The sequence below is a fragment of the Leptodactylus fuscus genome, chromosome 3, assembly GCF_031893055.1.
Source record: "Leptodactylus fuscus isolate aLepFus1 chromosome 3, aLepFus1.hap2, whole genome shotgun sequence".
Taxonomy (NCBI): Eukaryota; Metazoa; Chordata; class Amphibia; order Anura; family Leptodactylidae; genus Leptodactylus; species Leptodactylus fuscus.
Genome location: NC_134267.1, coordinates 155,220,548 through 155,240,149, shown reverse-complemented (window position 1 = coordinate 155,240,149; position 19,602 = coordinate 155,220,548). Strand labels below are relative to the sequence as shown.

Sequence of the window (19,602 nt, the reverse complement as noted above, 5' to 3'; positions counted from 1 at the left end):
ACGCCCTCTCTCTGTAGGTGTCCCCCAAGGCTCCTGTTCTCCATCTACACCCTTGGCCTGGGCCAACTCATAGAATCTCATTGTTTTCAATACCATTGCTATGCCGATGACACCCAAATATACATCTCTGGACCAGACATTACCTCCCTGCTGGCCAGAGTTCCAGATTGTTTAGCAGCTGTAGCCTCCTTCCTCTCCTCCCGCTTTCTCAAACTCAACATGGAGAAAACGGAGTTCATCATCTTCATCCCACCCCGTATGGCCCCTCCACCTGACCCATCTATCAAAATTAATAGAACCACAATTACCCCTGTCCCACGGGCTCGATGCCTTGGGATAACCCTGGACTCCGACCTATCCTTCAAGTTACAGGTTCAAACCCTCAACACTTCCTGCCGCCTCCAACTCAAGAACATCCAACAAATCCACTCCTTCCTCACCCCTGAAACCACTAAGATGCTCGTCCAGGCCCTCATAATCTCCCGCCTAGACTACTGCAATACCCTTCTCCATGGACTACCCAGTAAACACCCTCGCCCCCCTCCAGTCCACCTTAAACTGCGCTGCTCGTTTAATTCACCTCACCCCCCAATCTTCATCGGCTGCTCCCCTCTGCCAGTGCCTTCACTGGCTACCCATAGCCCAGAGAATTGAGTTCAAGCTACTAACGTTAACATTCAAAGCGATCCACAACCTGTCCCCTCCATATATCTCTGAACTAATCTCCCGCTACCTGCCCACACATAACCTCAGATACTCCAATGACCTCCAACTCCACTCTGCTCTCATCCACTCCTCACACAACCGTCTCCAAGATTTCTCCCGTGCATCCCCCATACTCTGGAACTCCTTACCAAGACACATAAGACTGACCCCCACAATCATGGGCTTCAAGAAAGCCCTGAAGACTCACCTATTCAGGAAGGCCTACAACCTCCAATAACACTATCACCTCACTGCCATCTGAACAGCCTCCCACCTCTCCTTCTGTCTCTATCCCCCTTCCCTCATAGATTGTAAGCTCTTGCGGGCAGGGCCCTCTACCCCCCTGTGCCAGTCGGTCATTGTTAGTATTATATCTACCTGTATATTTTGTGTATTGTATGTAACCCCCAAATGTAAAGCATCATGGAATTAATGGTGCTATATAAATAAACAATAATAATAATAAATAATAACTGGAAGTGCGCTGGGGGGAACTACTACTACCACCATCAGGTAGCAAAGCAGGCCCTCCTGCTATGGCCTGGCCCTCCTATCCGGCCTAGGAGATGGCCTGCAGAGTGCTTTAGAGCAATGGGCCTATCCAGTGACAAAGCATCCACCACTACTACTCCCATCATCCGCTTCCCTCCACCTAGGCTGTGGCATCAGCAGGAAAATCGCAAGCAAAGCAATCACAGTACCCTGCAGTACTTATTACACACTCGCACACATGCTACTCAGCACTAAAGATCTACTAATAAGAAAATCGACATGCAAACTACGGTAAGAGAAAAGGGCCCCTGGAGTGCTTCATATCCTCCTAGGGCCCTAACTCAAACTGCAGACACAGCAGACATGTCGCCTCCACCGCAACTGCTGCCCAGATCTCTCCAAAGAGAGGTGTCAATCAAATAATGGTTGGTCAAGCTGGACTGGGAAGGCAATCCACTATGCAGTGCGAATCCCAGGGAAGACAATAAACACTCCAAAAGCACCACCCACACAACCTGCACAGGAACACATGAACAAACTGGCAACGTTCTTGACAATGGGGGGGGGGGGGGCGGGAGTCTGGCAAGCTGAAGGTCACGGTTATGCTGGTCTTACATGACCATAGTGGTTTTTGCAGTCCGCAATTTGCTGATCCGCAACACAAATTTCACTCTAAAAAGTAATTCCGCAAACGTCCATGTCCATACACATAGTGTATCTGCAAGGTTCCGTGTGTATCAGTTTTATGCGGATCCGCAAAAAACAACACACACCAATGCAATGCAATGGTGACATCCATAGTTACGGATATACACTGATGTGTATATCTGCATAACTGCACGCGCCCATAGAGTTCTATGGGACAGTCCATGCCGTGAATTCATGGCCATTGCAGACATGCGGTATTCAGTGTGGACCCCAGTTACGGCACGCCACACCACAGATAAAATATACAGTGGTGTAAGAGGCCACACTGAATACAATGTGTTCGCAAATGGTCCGCAATTGAAAACCCACAATTGCCGACCATTTGCGGACTTAAATTACGTTCGTGTAAGACCATTAGGGTGGTCATAGTACCTTCTGGTGTTCCTTGTACACTTTCTGAGTGTGCCTTTGTTGTTCAGTGTTGCAGCTCCCTTCTCGAGAAGGTTATTGGTTTGTTCTTGTGCAGGTTGGCTTGAGAGGGCTTTTAGGGCATTTCTTGCCTTTCCAAGCTTCCTGAACAGTTTTGGGCCTAATGCATCATGAGGTACAGTTGTTTTTTTTTCTGTATCTCTCTATAGAAACTTTATTTCTGTTGTGCTGCAAATGTCAAATGGGTGTTAGGCTGCATGCACACGGAGTTACGCCGGGCTTGTAAAAATACTCATTCACAGCTGAGAAAATGATAGGTTAAGGTCACCTGAATCAAACTGTGTTTTTGTGATTCAGTGCCTTTTTGCCAACATATTGCTGTTTTTGTCAATATGCAATTGAGCCCTTTTGGGAACTAAAAGTGTTTCCATTACTCCAAGGAGGAAAACGATAGCCATACTGTACATGTGCCACAGCACAAGAGTGGGATTTCAGTTCCATATTCAGTATATCATGGAACACAGGGAAAGCTGGATCTGTCAATAAAGCAGGGGCTGCTGAGGGATTATATAGCCTCTGCAAAGGGTAATTGGTCTGTCCTATAGGGAGGCATCCTAGGTTAAGGGAGGCAGAGGAAGCAATAACTGAAATGTTTGATGGGTTGCAGGGCAGGCTGCTGGTTCCCCTTATCCTTCACTGGAGCTGGTTGGCATGTGCAGTAATTGATAGGAAGGACAACGAGCATGCATGTAATACAGAACCATATGGACTCTGTGTCTTGCCATATAGACTCTGTACATATGGTTCTTCTGAGTGACATTAATTCATGATACTGTCCTAATGGAAAAATGCACAAAGTTGACTCAATATAAATGATAAAGGAGAGTGCGACAAATGCAATTTCATAAATGTTTATTATGGCTCCTTTTTAACATTGCCTAACACTGTATTCATGTAGACATGTTGTTCAAATTTATCTAAAAGATAATAGATTGAAGCACCTCTGCTATATCTTCCAGTGGCTTGCCAGGACAGGTGCTCAGTGTGGACGGCTCATTTGGGAATTCAAAATTATCATGTTTTTCAAACTTTCCATTCTTTCCATGTTTTCCTGGGTGAGGTAGGCGGACAATGGTTGGAACGGGAACATGCTTTTCTTCACTAGAAAGATGGTACAATTGGACAGATCCTTTCGATCTTTTCCAGAACGGTGTCTTATCTGTATGTTCTTCAGATGAGCTGCCATCTTTAGTATGATTGTGATGGTGATGATCATGATGATGATGATGGTGGACATGAGGATCACTATCATTTTTGTGATCGTGATGATGATGATGATGGTGGTGGTGATGAGGATCATTATCATGGTGGTGATCATGGTGGTGGTGGTGATGAGGATGATGGTGATGGTGAGGATGATGATGATGATGATGGTGATCATGTTGGCAGTGATGATGTTTATGACCCCTGTGTGATGAATCAGGTACCTCTTTGCCTTCTTCTACCTTTCCTTTACCTTCCTGTACTTCTGCCTCATCTACCCCTGGGGTATTAGATTCTCCTTGCCCTTGTTCAGTTTGTGTGCTATCTGGTTTATGATCACAACGCCTGTGTCCGTGGCCATGATCATGATCATCATGACTGTGATCATCCTGAAAAGGGAACATTCAAGATAATAAACAAATAATTCGTATTTAATGAGTTTTCTAGTTTTATTAAAAGTAGAGCTGTCCTCTCTCCTAACATGTCTTTTTTTTTAATAAATACTTGTATTCCCAATGAAGTAAGAAAAACTAAAACATCTTTTCCTAGAATTTGAAGTTGTGTTGTTCCTCTATTATACTTCCTATAAAAATATCAATAAATTGACAACTGGGTTTTAACTTTTTCCTTGGGCTTGTTCCTACAGAGTTTAATACTGTCAACAGTAATTGGACTATGTTTGTTTAGGGTTGTTGTGCAGGGAAACTTCCTCAGCTAGTAACACCCAGTTGTCAATGTATTTATACATTTCTAAGAGAAATAACAGAGGAATAATACAACCCAGTGTTACTGTATAAGAAAATATCCTCTAGCCGTCTGCTCCCTGCTTCACCATCTGGCTGTTGTCTTTGCTCCTGGCGTCTTAAGGACAGGAGACGTGATGTAGTGACATCACTTACATCGTGCCTGTTGCTTCTTGAAGACTCCGGGACCAGAGAGGAGTGAACTGGGTAAACGAGGAAAAGTGAGTATTATGGTTTGTTTTTTTCTTTGATTATATACAGTGGGGGCAACCTGAGCGGGGGGGGGGGGGGGGGTACTACATGAAGCTGTGGGGAAACCTAAGGGGGACATGAAACTGTGGTGGCAACCTAGGGGGGTGACATGACACTGTGGGGGAAACCTAGTGGGGGAATGAAGCTGTGGAGGCAACCTGGGGGACTTAAAGGTGTGGGAGCAACCTGAGCGGGGGGGGGCATGAAACTGTGGACGCAACCTTGAGGGGTGGGTGGACATTATACTGTGGGGGCAATCTGAGGGGGACATGACAATGTGGGGGCAACTTGGAGGGGTGGGACATGATAAAGGAGGGTGGCACATGACACTGTGGAGTGACACAGGTAGGTTGTGGAATATGAATCTGTGGGGGCAATCTGGAAGGGGTCATTTTGAGGGGCATTATACTGTGTGAGAGCCACTAAGGGGTGTTATTCTATGTGATAGCCATCAAGGGGTCATTATAATTTGTGCAGGTCAGGTATTTCTAGGTGGTGGTTATGGGGGGGGGCACTTATGAAACCTTTGCACAGGGCCCACCAATGTGTTAAAACGTCCCTGCTCACATGGATGGGTGGTGTATAAAGCACAATCCCAAAACACCAAATGCCAAAGGCAAATACTTTTCATCCTTCATGTACTACCCATGTTATTTGTGAATATCTAAAACCCTTAACATCCTGAATTCATCCATGAGACCTCTGAAGCCGCCACAGATGTGGCAAAACATGTTGGGGTGGATAAATTTAAGGTTTTAAATATATTTGTGTCTGTTTACTTTGTAGAGGTGATGAAAGGTCCTCTTTAAGTGTATGAGAACTGTTTGTTGGAAAAATTTGTGAACTTTTGTAAGATTAGAAGAGGATTTCAGCTTTTGTATGAAACAAGAATGTTTCAATGTTGACAACATTCAGAGTTCTTGAAAAGCCGAATAACACAATCCTGTATACCATAGCGAAACGTCTAGGAGCTTCCTGTTTCACCACCTGGCCGCTATCTTGGCTCTTGGGCGTTCTGAAAGCAGGAGGCATGATGTAGTCACTTACATCACACCTGTTGCTCCTTGAAGACTCCGGGACCAGAGAGGGGGGAATGGGGAAAAGTGAGTATTATGGTTTGTTTTTTTCTTTGATTATATTCAGTGGGGGCAACCTGAGTGGGGGATAACAAGAAGCTGTGGGGCAATCGGAGGGGGACATGAAACTGTGGTGACAACCTTGGAAGGGAACATGAAGCTTCTGGGGCAACTTGGGGGGTTGTAAATGACACTGCGGTGGCCATCGGGGGGGGGGGGGGGCATGAAGCTGCGGAGGCAACCTGATGGTGGACATGAATCTGTGGGGGCAACCTTGGGGGGTGGATGGACATTATACTATGGGAGCAACCTGAGGGGGACATGAAGGTGTGGGGGCAGTTTGGAGGGGCACACAAATCTGTCCCAGCTTGACCGGTTAACTATCCCTATTTTCCAAGCTACTTCTAAAAACTGAGCAATATAAAAAAAATTTAAATAGGACTAAATTGTTGTGCAAATTAGCCCAAATAGTCACAAAAGCCTGATTTTTTTACTTTTTGATGCTAAAATTCTGGAATACTCCCATGAGTTTCTATTTCTATTTCATTGTTATTTCTTCTATAAGGCTGGGGCCCCAAGTGGCATAAATGGCGTCATTTGTCCGCGGCGGAAATGCTGGGAAAAAAACGCGTCATTTTACAGTCACTGTGTAGTGGATGGGATACTTGCGAATCCCATCCCCACAGTGCAGTAAAATATGCGCAGCGGACACACTGTAATTTCCAATACCATTGCGGTTTTGAAAGCAGCATGTCAATTATTCCTACAGAAACACCGCAGAAGAAATAAGATATAACTGACACAGAAAGTCCATAGAGGAAACCTCTGTGAACTTTCTGTGAAAAGTCCTGCAGGAAAAAAGCAATGTGTCTGTCTTGCTGTGGGACATCACATGGGCCCTTAGCCTAAATGTAGGAATAAAATGCCAAATGTCTTGTGTTTCCACAAATAAAAATGTGGCTCTGCTTCTAGGAAAGAATGCAGTGCCTAATGGCTCATCATGCAATGGTATACAGAGATCCCACACGTCTTATGTATGTAATGTAAGACATAATACGGCCATATTGGCCTTGTGACATGACTTTGAAGAAATTTTTACTAATCTAAGCAAGAGAACTTTTATGTAAATATATTGCCTGGTTCACAATGGAATAGATTCTGAACTTACGCTTGGGTTGTAGACTTCACAGGACACATCCAGCCCTTCTTCTCCTGACTGTTTCTGGTAAATAGTACCTTTGCAAAAACCAACATGCTGTGGAAAAGAACATGTCATATATGAATGACAATACATATACCTTTTAATATCCCAACATACCCTGTATATAGGATAGACAGACAAATAGATAGAAAGCTAATAAATAAGAAAGGCAGCAATTGAGGGTGAGACAAAATGCAATAGGTCATCTTTAAGCTTTGGGCGACATTTCCGTTGGAACAAGCACCTCCAGCAACCAAAACATTGCCTGTGGATGAAAGATACAAATCTGCATTTTTTCTCAACTTGGATATCTGCCTTTTTTTTAAAATTGTCTATGGTGGATCACTAGCCTGAGCCTTTGGACCACAAGTTCCTATATATCCTGTAGTTGGGGATACCCTTGACTCTCTTCAGCCACTCCCAAACAAAGTGTGTGCCACTAAGTGTAGTGTGATGAATATATGGTATATTCATAGCCTCTCACCTTTTGGGGTTGTGATATGAGAGTGGCAGCGGATCACCCTGTAGACACAGGTGGACCGGGAAAGATACAGTGTATGGAGGAGAACCAGGAGATCTGCACTCACAGGGCTGTAGTGCAACACAATCCAGTATTCTTAGTCAAAATCCTTTTAGTGAGACAATCTTATGAAAATGGCCATCATGACGCGTTTTGGGCTCGGGCTTACCCAAGGCCTTTATCAAGTGCAATAGACTACTCACGTCGGGCCATGGTGCAAGTGCGTCGAAATGCGCATTGGGGTTGATGCAACATAGTATGACCTGTATAATACTCTTTATTTACATTATATTGCTCCCTTTTTTATTCCCATTTAGGGATTTATGATCTATGACAGTTGATAAATTGATGGTTGGTCTTTGGGATTGTGTACCCATATATTTTTATTTCTGACTTTGCTATATTCAAGTAATATTTTTTCATGTATTGATGTATTTACCATGTGTGTTTATTTATACATTTCTTTATATACATTATAGTGTTTGATTTATTATTATTATTATTATTATTATTAATAATAATTTTTATATCATGCTACTTTCAATTTTTTATGTGTTTAAGTTAACATAGTACTTCTTATCTACTTATTTTTACAAATATATCTATTTGAACTTCTGTTTCCTCCCTGCTGTGCCGTATATACGGCTCTGCTATATCTCAGATGTAGCAGAGCTGAGTATACGGTAAAACAGGGACGAAGCAGAAGAGTGGCAGACTGCAGTGAATCACTCTGTATTGCTGTGAGATGAGCGAGTATTATTTGAAACTTCTGTTTTAAAAAGCACGCTCCCATAGGAATGAATGGACGCAGCCGGCACGCAGACTTTGCCGGCGTCCGCCCGCTTAACCCCCTGCGTGCTGGCTGCGTCCATTCATTCCTATGGGAGCTTGCTTTTTAAAATGGGAGTTTCAAATAATACTCGCTCATCTCACAGCAATACAGAGTGATTCACCGCAGTCTGCCACTCTTCTGCTTCATCCCTGTTTTACCGTATACTCAGCTCTGCTCTGCTCCCATTCATCCCTATGAAACGGGGTTTTCGAATAGTACTCCCTCATCTTATACTATAGCTTTTCCCACAATGATTGGCCAGTAGCCAATCATTGTGGGAAATAACCTCCGACCTCGATCCCGCCGGAAAAGATCGCGATCGGAATTCTGATCGCGATCGTGAAATTTACTAGAATTTCCGATCCCGATCGCTCAACCCTAGTAGTAATAAAAACTGAAGTAGAAACCCGATTCCTTTTACTTCATGCTCACCAGAAGTGATTCAGTAAGTTACAGTTACAATTTTGTATACCTTATTCTATCATAGCAAATAACAAATGCTGAAAATTATATGAAAAATTGTTATTCATATGAAATAGCATAACTTACTGCTTCCTTATCCGAAAGGGACTTGCAGTCTGCAAGCTTGACATCAGTTTGTGTTTTTAAGCACTCAGTTTCTTTTATGGTGAATTTCGGGAAATAAGATGGTCCGAACACATACTGTAGAAGAGGCAGAAAATAATAATGGTGTCCATTACTTTTTATTCTGCATTAGAAGTGTATGGGCGGTACATTGAATAGTAGACTATATGGTAGGCTCTCTGCTATTTTACACAGCTGTTTCTCTCACATGTGTAGTAGTATAAGTGATATTAGGTGTATTAACAGTTCTGCTATCATCCTACATTGTCTCTACCAGACTGGAGAGGAGTTTCTCCATTTCATCATTAGAAATGCTTCTGTTTTCTGTCTTGTGGCATAGTGCATGCACTATATTTTTTAAGTACAAATAAGTTGTATTAAAGGAGTCTTATAGCATATCCATAGGATATATTGTAAATATGTGATATAAATATGTGCAGGTCCACTTATTTAGACTAGTGCTGCTGTCACAGTGAATAGAGAAGTAGCTGTCTATGTGTGGCTCTCTCCATTCACTTCTATGTTTGATATTCACATAAATGTGGTCCTTTATAGGTTGAAATATTTGGTCTATGTGTTCATATCACAGCCTTCATTATTATGTAGTTTTGTAACTATCATTCTCTTAATAAGGTTACTGATGTAATATAACACTAAGAAAACTGAAAAATTCAGTGGCCCATCCTTCACCCTATTCGTATACAGGGCTTGTTTGTTCTCCATTTATTCCTATTGGAGTATGAAGAATAGCCAAAGCACTTGTTGCAGTATACACATACAGTATGCCGTCCAATCTAATACTCTGAATGATAGCTGATGCAGTGTACATACTGTTCACAACTAGAGATGAGCGAACACTAAAATGTTCGAGGTTCGAAATTCGATTCGAACAGCCGCTCACTGTTCGAGTGTTCGAATGGGTTTCGAACCCCATTATAGTCTATGGGGAACATATACTCGTTAAGGGGGAAACCCAAATTCGTGTCTGGAGGGTCACCAAGTCCACTATGACACCCCAGGAAATGATACCAACACCCTGGAATGACACTGGGACAGCAGAGGAAGCATGTCTGGGGGCATAAAAGTCACTTTATTTCATGGAAATCCCTGTCAGTTTGCGATTTTCGCAAGCTAACTTTTCCCCATAGAAATGCATTGGCCAGTGCTGATTGGCCAGAGTACGGAACTCGACCAATCAGCGCTGGCTCTGCTGGAGGAGGCGGAGTCTAAGATCGCTCCACACCAGTCTCCATTCAGGTCCGACCTTAGACTCCGCCTCCTCCGGCAGAGCCAGCGCTGATTGGCCGAAGGCTGGCCAATGCATTCCTATGCGAATGCAGAGACTTAGCAGTGCTGAGTCAGTTTTGCTCAACTACACATCTGATGCACACTCGGCACTGCTACATCAGATGTAGCAATCTGATGTAGCAGAGCCGAGGGTGCACTAGAACCCCTGTGCAAACTCAGTTCACGCTAATAGAATGCATTGGCCAGCGCTGATTGGCCAATGCATTCTATTAGCCCGATGAAGTAGAGCTGAATGTGTGTGCTAAGCACACACATTCAGCTCTACTTCATCGGGCTAATAGAATGCATTGGCCAGCGCTGATTGGCCAGAGTACGGAACTCGACCAATCAGCGCTGGCTCTGCTGGAGGAGGCGGAGTCTAAGATCGCTCCACACCAGTCTCCATTCAGGTCCGACCTTAGACTCCGCCTCCTCCAGCAGAGTCAGCGCTGATTGGCCGAATTCCGTACTCTGGCCAATCAGCACTGGCTAATGCATTGTATTGGCGTGATGAAGCAGTGCTGAATGTGTGTGCTTAGCACACACATTCAGCTCTACTTCATCGGGCTAATAGAATGCATTGGCCAATCAGCGCTGGCCAATGCATTCTATTAGCTTGATGAAGCAGAGTGTGCACAAGGGTTCAAGCGCACCCTCGGCTCTGATGTAGCAGAGCCGAGGGTGCACAAGGGTTCAAGCGCACCCTCGGCTCTGATGTAGCAGAGCCGAGGCTGCACAAGGGTTCAAGTGCACCCTCGGCTCTGCTTCATCAAGCTAATAGAATGCATTGGCCAGCGCTGATTGGCCAATGCATTCTATTAGCCCGATGAAGTAGAGCTGAATGTGTGTGCTAAGCACACACATTCAGCACTGCTTCATCACGCCAATACAATGCATTAGCCAGTGCTGATTGGCCAGAGTACGGAATTCGGCCAATCAGCGCTGGCTCTGCTGGAGGAGGCGGAGTCTAAGGTCGGACCTGAATGGAGACTGGTGTGGAGCGATCTTAGACTCCGCCTCCTCCAGCAGAGCCAGCGCTGATTGGTCGAGTTCCGTACTCTGGCCAATCAGCGCTGGCCAATGCATCCCTATGGGAAAAAGTTTATCTCACAAAAATCACAATTACACACCCGATAGAGCCCCAAAAAGTTATTTTTAATAACATTCCCCCCTAAATAAAGGTTATCCCTAGCTATCCCTGCCTGTACAGCTATCCCTGTCTCATAGTCACAAAGTTCACATTCTCATATGACCCGGATTTGAAATCCACTATTCGTCTAAAATGGAGGTCACCTGATTTCGGCAGCCAATGACTTTTTCCAATTTTTTTCAATGCCCCCGGTGTCGTAGTTCCTGTCCCACCTCCCCTGCACTGTTATTGGTGCAAAAAAGGCGCCAGGGAAGGTGGGAGGGGAATCGAATTTTGGCGCACTTTACCACGCGGTGTTCGATTCGATTCGAACATAGCGAACACCCTGATATCCGATCGAACATGTGTTCGATAGAACACTGTTCGCTCATCTCTATTCACAACTATCCTGGCTTGAGCCCTAATACACCTTGTATGTATGTATACACTGACACTGTCTGGTGACTGGTTCATGATGCTATATGTACTTCCCTATTTCATATATAGGATGGCTGGACCACTGTACACTGTTTTTATCTTTTGTGTCACCCATTATTTCCCTATTTCCTCTTACATCATCAGCTCTCATGTCTGTACTCTTTCTTTCTGTCTGGTTTTATCTGCCCGTGTACCTTCTGATTCCTACATGCTATGTTGGCGTTGTATAAAGAGGTTAATATAGACACTTAATGAATGTCAAACTAAATGGTGGTTTGAGCGCTTGACCAAAAGACGTGGTTAAAAAAAATCAAATGAATTACTGAGACATCAGAATAAAAAAACTTGCAATCACATCTTTTTATTTTATTTTGTATCCTTTATCTTACTCTTGGTGTATAGCTGCGCTTTTCTATGCGTATAGGTTTCCATTCGGGGGGTCCCCAAGCAGACTTCCCGAATGGAATACTGAACACAGATGTGAACTGGGCCTTAATATTTTTATCTTCATCTAGGCATAGTGATATATCTACATCTATGAGTATAGAGTAGACAACAGTCTGAAGTACATCCAAAGATGTGTTATTTATCTTTATTGATGTGATTGCATCTTGGTTTTTATCCTGATATCTTAATGAGGAATATGATTTTTATCCATGTCTTTTGGTTGAGTGCTGGATCCACCAACTTTTGTTTATCACCCTTTCCTGGACCGGCCCAATATTCTTTGCTTCATATACAGACTTTCTACATGAATAGAGGTCTTAAGATTTGGGGTGGGCTGATCAATTTTCTATTTCAGTGAATGTGTCTACATCAGCTTCATCCTTCATCCATTCATTAGGCTATGTTCACATGTGGTGTTTTCAATGTGTGTTTTTTTAGATTTATATGTACAATGACTGGAAATTATTACAAAAACACAAAAATAACTACAGTCACATGTGAATATGCCCTAAAATACCTGTAGTTATGGGTTAAAGCTGTACACAGCTGCATAGATCTCCATCTTACCTGTGTGCTCACTCTTTCAATATCATCCACCTTGAAATAATGTGTTTCGTTGCTGTTTTTATTAAATAATTCAACTAAGCGATCGACCTTTGCTTTTATGTTGGAGTCAATATCGTGGAGTTGACCAGGGCAGTCTGGACACATCTTAACAACTGTGCTACGAGGAACTGATAATAATAGAGTGATTGAATAAGAGTATCAAGATACAATGACAATCAACTTCACTCTATCTCATGTTGCTTTTACCAAGGATACAATTTTAATTCACAATTTTCTGTTTTCTGTTAATGATGGTTAATGGTGCAGTGCTGCATGGTGCCTGCCATTGCTGTGCTGCTGTGTTTGTGGGGTGGTGTGACCCAGAGTTTGGGATGTTCCTCCTGTGGTTGCTGCATTACATGATTGATGGTAATCCACTATATCCTGGTCACCATGAAGTAACCGGGCTTTATACACCTTGATCATAACGTGTTCTAATTGCCTCATGTTCATTTTTGTAGATATTACTGAGAAGTATAGATCCATGGATTTTTTATACTAAAATGTTGCTGTTTTTGTTTAGGCAATCTGCCTTTCCTTTGATATCCTGGACCTGAGCAGGGAAGTCTGGACAGTTCATACCAACTGATCTAGAAAGAACTATTAATAATGATAATACTAGGGTCATTTATTGAGAATATTGATTGACAATGACCACTGACATCCTCCTACATTCAGCCAAAGCCATACATACAGTAAGCTTGATCTCTTATTGCTTTTACCTGTGCCAAGGGTGCAGTTGTAATTCACAAGTTTCAGAATTCTCGAGGTCCTGGCTATGAAAATGGTGGCTTTACAGTGACCAACTACCTGTGAATGGCAAAGAGATAGGATTTTTATTATATGCATATTTTCGAACATGTAGAATGTATTGTACATATTGCTGTGCTATTTTTATCATAAGGACCCCTGAATGTTAAATATGCTTCCTGATGGTAAAGGACCTGCAATCCCATAATGTCCTGCGCAGAGCCCATTCTCTCTGTGCAATAATATACATTTTGTAGGTTTATTGCATACTTTGATTGTAAAGTGCTGTGGAATATGTTGGTACTATATAAATATAGGACTTGCTTGCATGCCACCTCTGTGCACACTGTGATGCTGCTTACAATCCCTATTCCAGAACAATGACATATCATTGACAATTAAGGCTGGATTCATATTCACATGAAATGATACAGTGAGACATGAAGGACATCAAACTTGGCCATGACACCAAGCAATAATACAAGTTGACAAATATGCCACAAAATGATAACTAAACATGGGGTCATTGGCAATTTTCCTCCACCTATGAGTATATCACATATCCACAATTATATAACAGGTTTCTGAAAGGAAGGCACTAGAACTTGAAGTTTGTCCTGCGATTTTGTAATGCACCCCATCTCAGACTAAGTAATGCCACAATAATTTCATGTTGAGATGTTGGTCTAAGCTGGTCATTTATTCATATGGATATTTTACAAGGTTAGAAGAACAAGAATGATGGTGCTACCACAGCACTGTAGTGATCACATACACACCATCAGTGGCGTAACTACCGTGGTAGCAGCTGCCACAGGGCCCGGGACATTAGAGGCCCGGCGACTGCCTCTACCCCTGCGGGTTTTTTTTTCCTTAATAGGCTCCTTAATATCCCCACACCCTCAATGGCCCCATACCTTCCCTACCATAAGTAGAAGATCGGCAGTAGATGCAGAGCTGCAGATGCTTCTTGTAAAAGCTTCCGCACACAGCAGCTTTCTGTTCCACCCCTCCCCCTCCTCAGTTTCGGAATGTGAGGGGAGACATACTGTGCGATGTATCTGCTCTCTTCACTGCTAGACAGAGCTGCACAGCCACATGTAAGTATATTTTTGGATAAAATATGTATAGATGTGTATATGTGTTTACATTATGTGTCTTATATACTGTGTGAGTCCTGTATGTGTGTAGATAGGTGTGTGTATATGTTGTATATGAATGTATGTGTGCGAGTAGATGTGTAGATGTGTAAGTATATACAGCATATCAATGTCTATCTATCTATCTCCTATCTATCTATCTATCTATCTATCTATCTATCTATCTATCTATCTATCTATTTCTCTGTATTTGCTTCTATACATGTCTACCATTATACATACTAGAATTGTATTTTATAATGTGAGGTTTAGGCCCGATTCACATCTGCGTTCAGATTTCCGTTTGTGGAGTCTGCTTGGGACCCCCCAAACAGAAACCTATACGCATTACAAAGCGGTTACTTTCAGGGTCTCCAATTATTATACTCTGGGGTCTGAAAAGAGGAGGTGAAAAAAAGAAAAAAAAAACTTAGTCACCTTTCCCAGGTTCTCCGGTGCTTCCCAGTGTGGTCCAGTTCTTTCGGTACAGTGTTGACTTGTGGTGGAAGTCCCAGCCACACATGACCACTGAGCTCAATCAGCGGCCTCAACAAAGGGCATTAGATGTCACTACCTGTGACATCCCTGGACTCTTCTTGAGGCCGCTGATTGGCCTCAGTGGTCACGTGACTACAGGGAAGTGAAGGGATTCGGGACATCACAGTCAGTGAACAGTTTCACTTTGAGAAGACAGCAGAGTAACAGGACTGCGCTGGGAAGACACCGGAGCTCTGGTGAAAGGTCAGAATGATTTTTTTTTTTTTCACCTCCTGCCGGCCTATATAAAATATAAAACAGTTGCATGAACAACCTCTTTAACCAGTGCAGGAAATGCCCTGGTAACTATTATTACTTCCAGGAAACCCAGTTAAGCAGTTTAGACATTAGAACTATTTTGGACAAACTCACAGCAGACTTATGTATATGGGTTCCTTCTGCCTTTTGATGTTTCTACTCCCTAGGACTATACTATACTATACTATACTATACTTATACTATACTATACTATACTTATACTATACTATACTTATACTATACTATACTTATACTATACTATACTATACTTATACTTATACTATACTATACTTATACTATACTATACTTATACTATACTATACTTATACTATACTATACTATACTATACTTATACTATACTATACTATACTATACTTATACTATACTATACTATACTTATACTATACTATACTTATACTATACTATACTATACTTATACTATACTATAATTATACTATACTATACTATACTATACTATACTTATACTATACTATACTATACTATACTATACTATACTATACTATACTTATACTATACTATACTTATACTATACTATACTATACTTATACTTATACTTATACTATACTATACTTATACTATACTATACTATACTATACTATACTTATACTATACGACCAGGGGTGAACCTTCCCCTTTCGCCGCCTGAGCTAACTGCAGAAAGCTGCCCCCCCCTGCCAGGAGGAGGGGGCGGATCGGGGGGCGTGACCGAGTGGATTGGGGGCGTGACCGGTGGATTGGGGGCGTGGGCGGGTGGGTCGGGGGCGTGGTCTAGTGAAGGGGCGGGGCTTAGCCCCGTTCGCCGGCAGAGAGTAGGCCCGGAGACTGCCTGCTCTCTGCCTGAGCGTGAGGGGAGGCTGCCGGAGCAGCGTTGCTCCAGTGGCCTCCCCAAACCACGGCTCGGTGATAAGCCAGTCCAGGACAGCTTGTCCTGGACTGGCTTAGGTTAGCAAAAATGCCGCCCTCCCTGAGGCCCTGGCATAGCCCCGCCTGAAGCGCTCGCTTCAGGTCGCCTCATGGGAGGTGCGGCACTGTATAGGACTATACTATACTATAGGACTATAGACAACTTTCTGGTACCCCAGGTATCTTGGTGTGCTCAACAAATACAACAGTGTCTGTGCATTCCCCTCCTTCAATGCCTCATGGTGCCCCAGGTATCCACAGAGTCTAACACCCTGGATGATGATCTTATGATCAGGCAATATAGACAGGTGTTATTTTCATGACATTGGTGACGGTATGAATGCTATTAATGTTAGTAGTCATAAATACAGGCAATGAGTAGTGCAGATAATAATCACTGATGTTGCCCTAATATTACATAACTGTGGTATCGCACATTACTATTATGTAAAACGGAACCCAGTTGTTTGTTCCAAATGTTTCTCACCGTATTATTTCACTTACGGTACATTGGGTTCTTTACCATCAACTCATCTATAATATGACATTACTCTCTGCTGGTTCGTAGATGAATACTTACAGCTTCATGAAATGGTATGTCATGCTTACAGTCTTTCCATGGTTTCCTACTCAGTACATGGCAGTCTGTTTCTAACACATCAATATCCACATAGTAGATCATGGCTCCAGGTATTTTCACTGACTGAAATTAGAAAATTGTAAAATGAGCAAATATAACAATTCATAAAAATGAAAAAAGTCAAGTACTAATATAATCCATTGAGTTGTCCTGCTATATTTGAGATGAATGTTATCATCATTCCAGGAGCATTTTGCTTCTGGTTTGGCAAATTTTACACTATTTTATATTTCTGACCTTATAATGGCAGATATATTTATATCCTATCTATCTATCTATCTATCTATCTATCTATCTATCTATCTATCTGTGTGTAAAGAACGTAAGTAAAGGCTCATGGGCCCTGCTGCAAAAGCTTGGGCCCCCTGTGCAACTTCTCCTCACAACCATCAGCTGTGATCCGTGCAAAACATTTTTGCAGCATTTACATTTCCCTTTCATTCTCTATCCAAGCTGCACATACTAGCTGTGTGTCATTTCCATCCACTGTTGGCAATCTGTGGCCTTTTCCATGTTCCTGATCAAGCTTGATTGGCAGAACCAAGTAGAAATGAACCCCTGGAGCTTCCGAGTTTGTAAGTTGCAAACCTGTCGCCTACAAGCTTGGAACAGCTGTAATGTATATACTTAACTTCTATTCCCCAGCCCACCCACTCTCTTCCCCTGCTCCAGGTGCACTGCTGGGATGTATGAGTGTCAGCAGCAGGGGAAGAGTGTGCGACCCTGAACAGTGGGGTAAATTCTGGGGCCACTTCTGGGGGGCCATTAAAACATGTGGGGCAACTCTGGGGGAGAGCATTATAGTTTGTAGGGCCATTCTGGAGAAACATTAAACTATGTGGGTCACTCCTGGGGGGTGGGACATTATACTATCTGGAACTGTGTGGGCCACTGCTGGGGGACGTTAAACTGTATATAGTCACTGCTGGGGTTGTAACAATAAATTTGCATTGTATAGAGTACAATGTGACCCTTCAGTTCAAATGTTTTCTATGTGCAGGTCTTTTGTTCGGCCGAGTTTGAGTCCTCTAATCTAAGCTGTATATTCTGGAAGTGACGGAGTTAAAAAATCACACACCTTTGCGACAGGTAAGGTGCCCTTACATGGTGCATCCCGACCAATAGCATAAGTGCAGTTCAACCATTATCAGGCACATGTGATTCCAACTAGATGGTAGGCTATATACAATTGTGGATCAGTACATATGTATGCACGAGGCCTTAGCTATAAACTGTTGTTGACCTTTATTAAAATTGACCTTATTAAAAGATTACTTTAACAATTTCCTTTTCAGAGCTCACAGCTTAGGCTATGTTCACTTCCGCAATGAAGTTTCTATTAGGATCTCCGAATGTAGATTCCGTCAAAAATGACAGATACAAAGTCCTACATGAAGGATATATGTAGCAGTGCTGAGTTTGGCAACATGTGCCATGATATGGTTTTATGAGAGTGTCTATAAACTAGTGAGTAATAACAAAAGGCAAATCCAGCTCTGTGCATCTTTACACACACACATATATATATATATATATATATATATATATATATATATATATATATATATTTATCATATTTCTTCCCTCTATTGATTATGCATAGTTATATTTATATAGGTATCTATGACATGGCAAACAATACAATGAGGTCATCACTATAGGACGGTCACTTACCTGCTGCTGAAAAACAGATTCAACTCGAAGTAAACTAAAGATAAAGCCCTCATCCCTGTCTTCGTTGATGAGAGTCACTGCCAGTTCTGTTTGGGATTGTGTTGCATTGCAGTCTAGAGGGATTATATTAGGAAATGGAGGGCTTGTGGCCGCAGACAGCGACACCAGCAAGGCTACTACAAAAAGCCGCTCCATGTTGATCAAGCACTGCAAGCTAAATGCTTGGCCTGATTAACCAAGTCCCACAAAAAGCCTTGTATTATATAGCCCTTAATTATGGGCCATTGCTTTTCTCCTTGACCTTATTGTTAGAGAACTACAAATAAGAGGTAAATGATTATGAGGATGCTTGATTTGCCAATACTAATACTATGCAAATAGGTCATTGTCCGAAATGTCCATTTTATTATCTATGGTAAACTGACTTGCTCAAGCGGTTCTCTGCTCTCTTTAAACAACCGGTCCACAAGGCAAAAAAGTCAGGAAAAGGTTGTGACATTAATAAATAAGGTCTGATCACATACATGTAAGTGATTAAAATACTGTTTATATATCTGTATATGGCTGCAGTGCCACCTTGAAGCCACTTTAAATGCCACTTAAGGCTGAAGCCTCATGTTATGGAAACACAGCTTTTTCTTGCTCTATATTTTGGTGCGTTTTTTTGAGCCAAGGCCAAGAATGACTACAAAAGGAATGTGAAATATATGGAAAGCTCTTATACGTCTGCCTTCTGCTCAATCCACTCCTGGCTTTGGCTCAAAAATGTAATTTCTAAAATGTAATGTTTGGTTTGATGCAGGTCCAATGTGGTTCTTTGTTTAAGTTCTAGAAAATAGATGTCACCATTTTGTGTTTGGAGTAAATTCGATCTTACATTATAATAATTTTGCTTTTAGATTCCAGTCCATGTCCACTCTCCTGATATATCCTAATCCTTCTGCTTATTTATTTTCATATATACAGTATACAGGCATCTCTGTGTCCTAAAACGCCTGGTCTATAAAGTTATAATATATTGTTTCCA

General features: G+C 42.3%; 1 protein-coding gene across 1 annotated transcript; it reads right to left on the bottom strand.

Annotated features, from left to right (window-relative positions):
• Window positions 1–3,199: 3,199 nt before the first annotated feature.
• Window positions 3,200–18,800, bottom strand: LOC142196726 (fetuin-B-like). Its single transcript, XM_075266700.1, has 7 exons — window positions 18,576–18,800; window positions 16,842–16,964; window positions 13,376–13,463; window positions 12,615–12,781; window positions 8,711–8,824; window positions 6,777–6,863; window positions 3,200–3,926 (listed from the first exon to the last, which is right to left on the bottom strand). The coding sequence occupies exons 1-7, from the start codon at window positions 18,768–18,770 to the stop codon at window positions 3,252–3,254; spliced, it is 1,449 nt and encodes a 482-aa protein (XP_075122801.1). The 5' UTR covers window positions 18,771–18,800; the 3' UTR covers window positions 3,200–3,251.
• Between the last annotated feature and the right edge of the window lie 802 nt (window positions 18,801–19,602).

Bases quoted from the DNA above. Each gene is read 5' to 3' on its own strand.
- LOC142196726 (XM_075266700.1), bottom strand. From the start codon at position 18,770: ATGGAGCGGCTTTTTGTAGTAGCCTTGCTGGTGTCGCTGTCTGCGGCC. The intron at 13,464-16,841 runs GTAAGTATTCAT...TGCCATTCACAG, and splicing joins ACATACCATTTCATGAAGCT to GTAGTTGGTCACTGTAAAGC. The intron at 8,825-12,614 runs GTAAGATGGAGA...CCTCTTCTACAG, and splicing joins TTGAAAGAGTGAGCACACAG to TATGTGTTCGGACCATCTTA.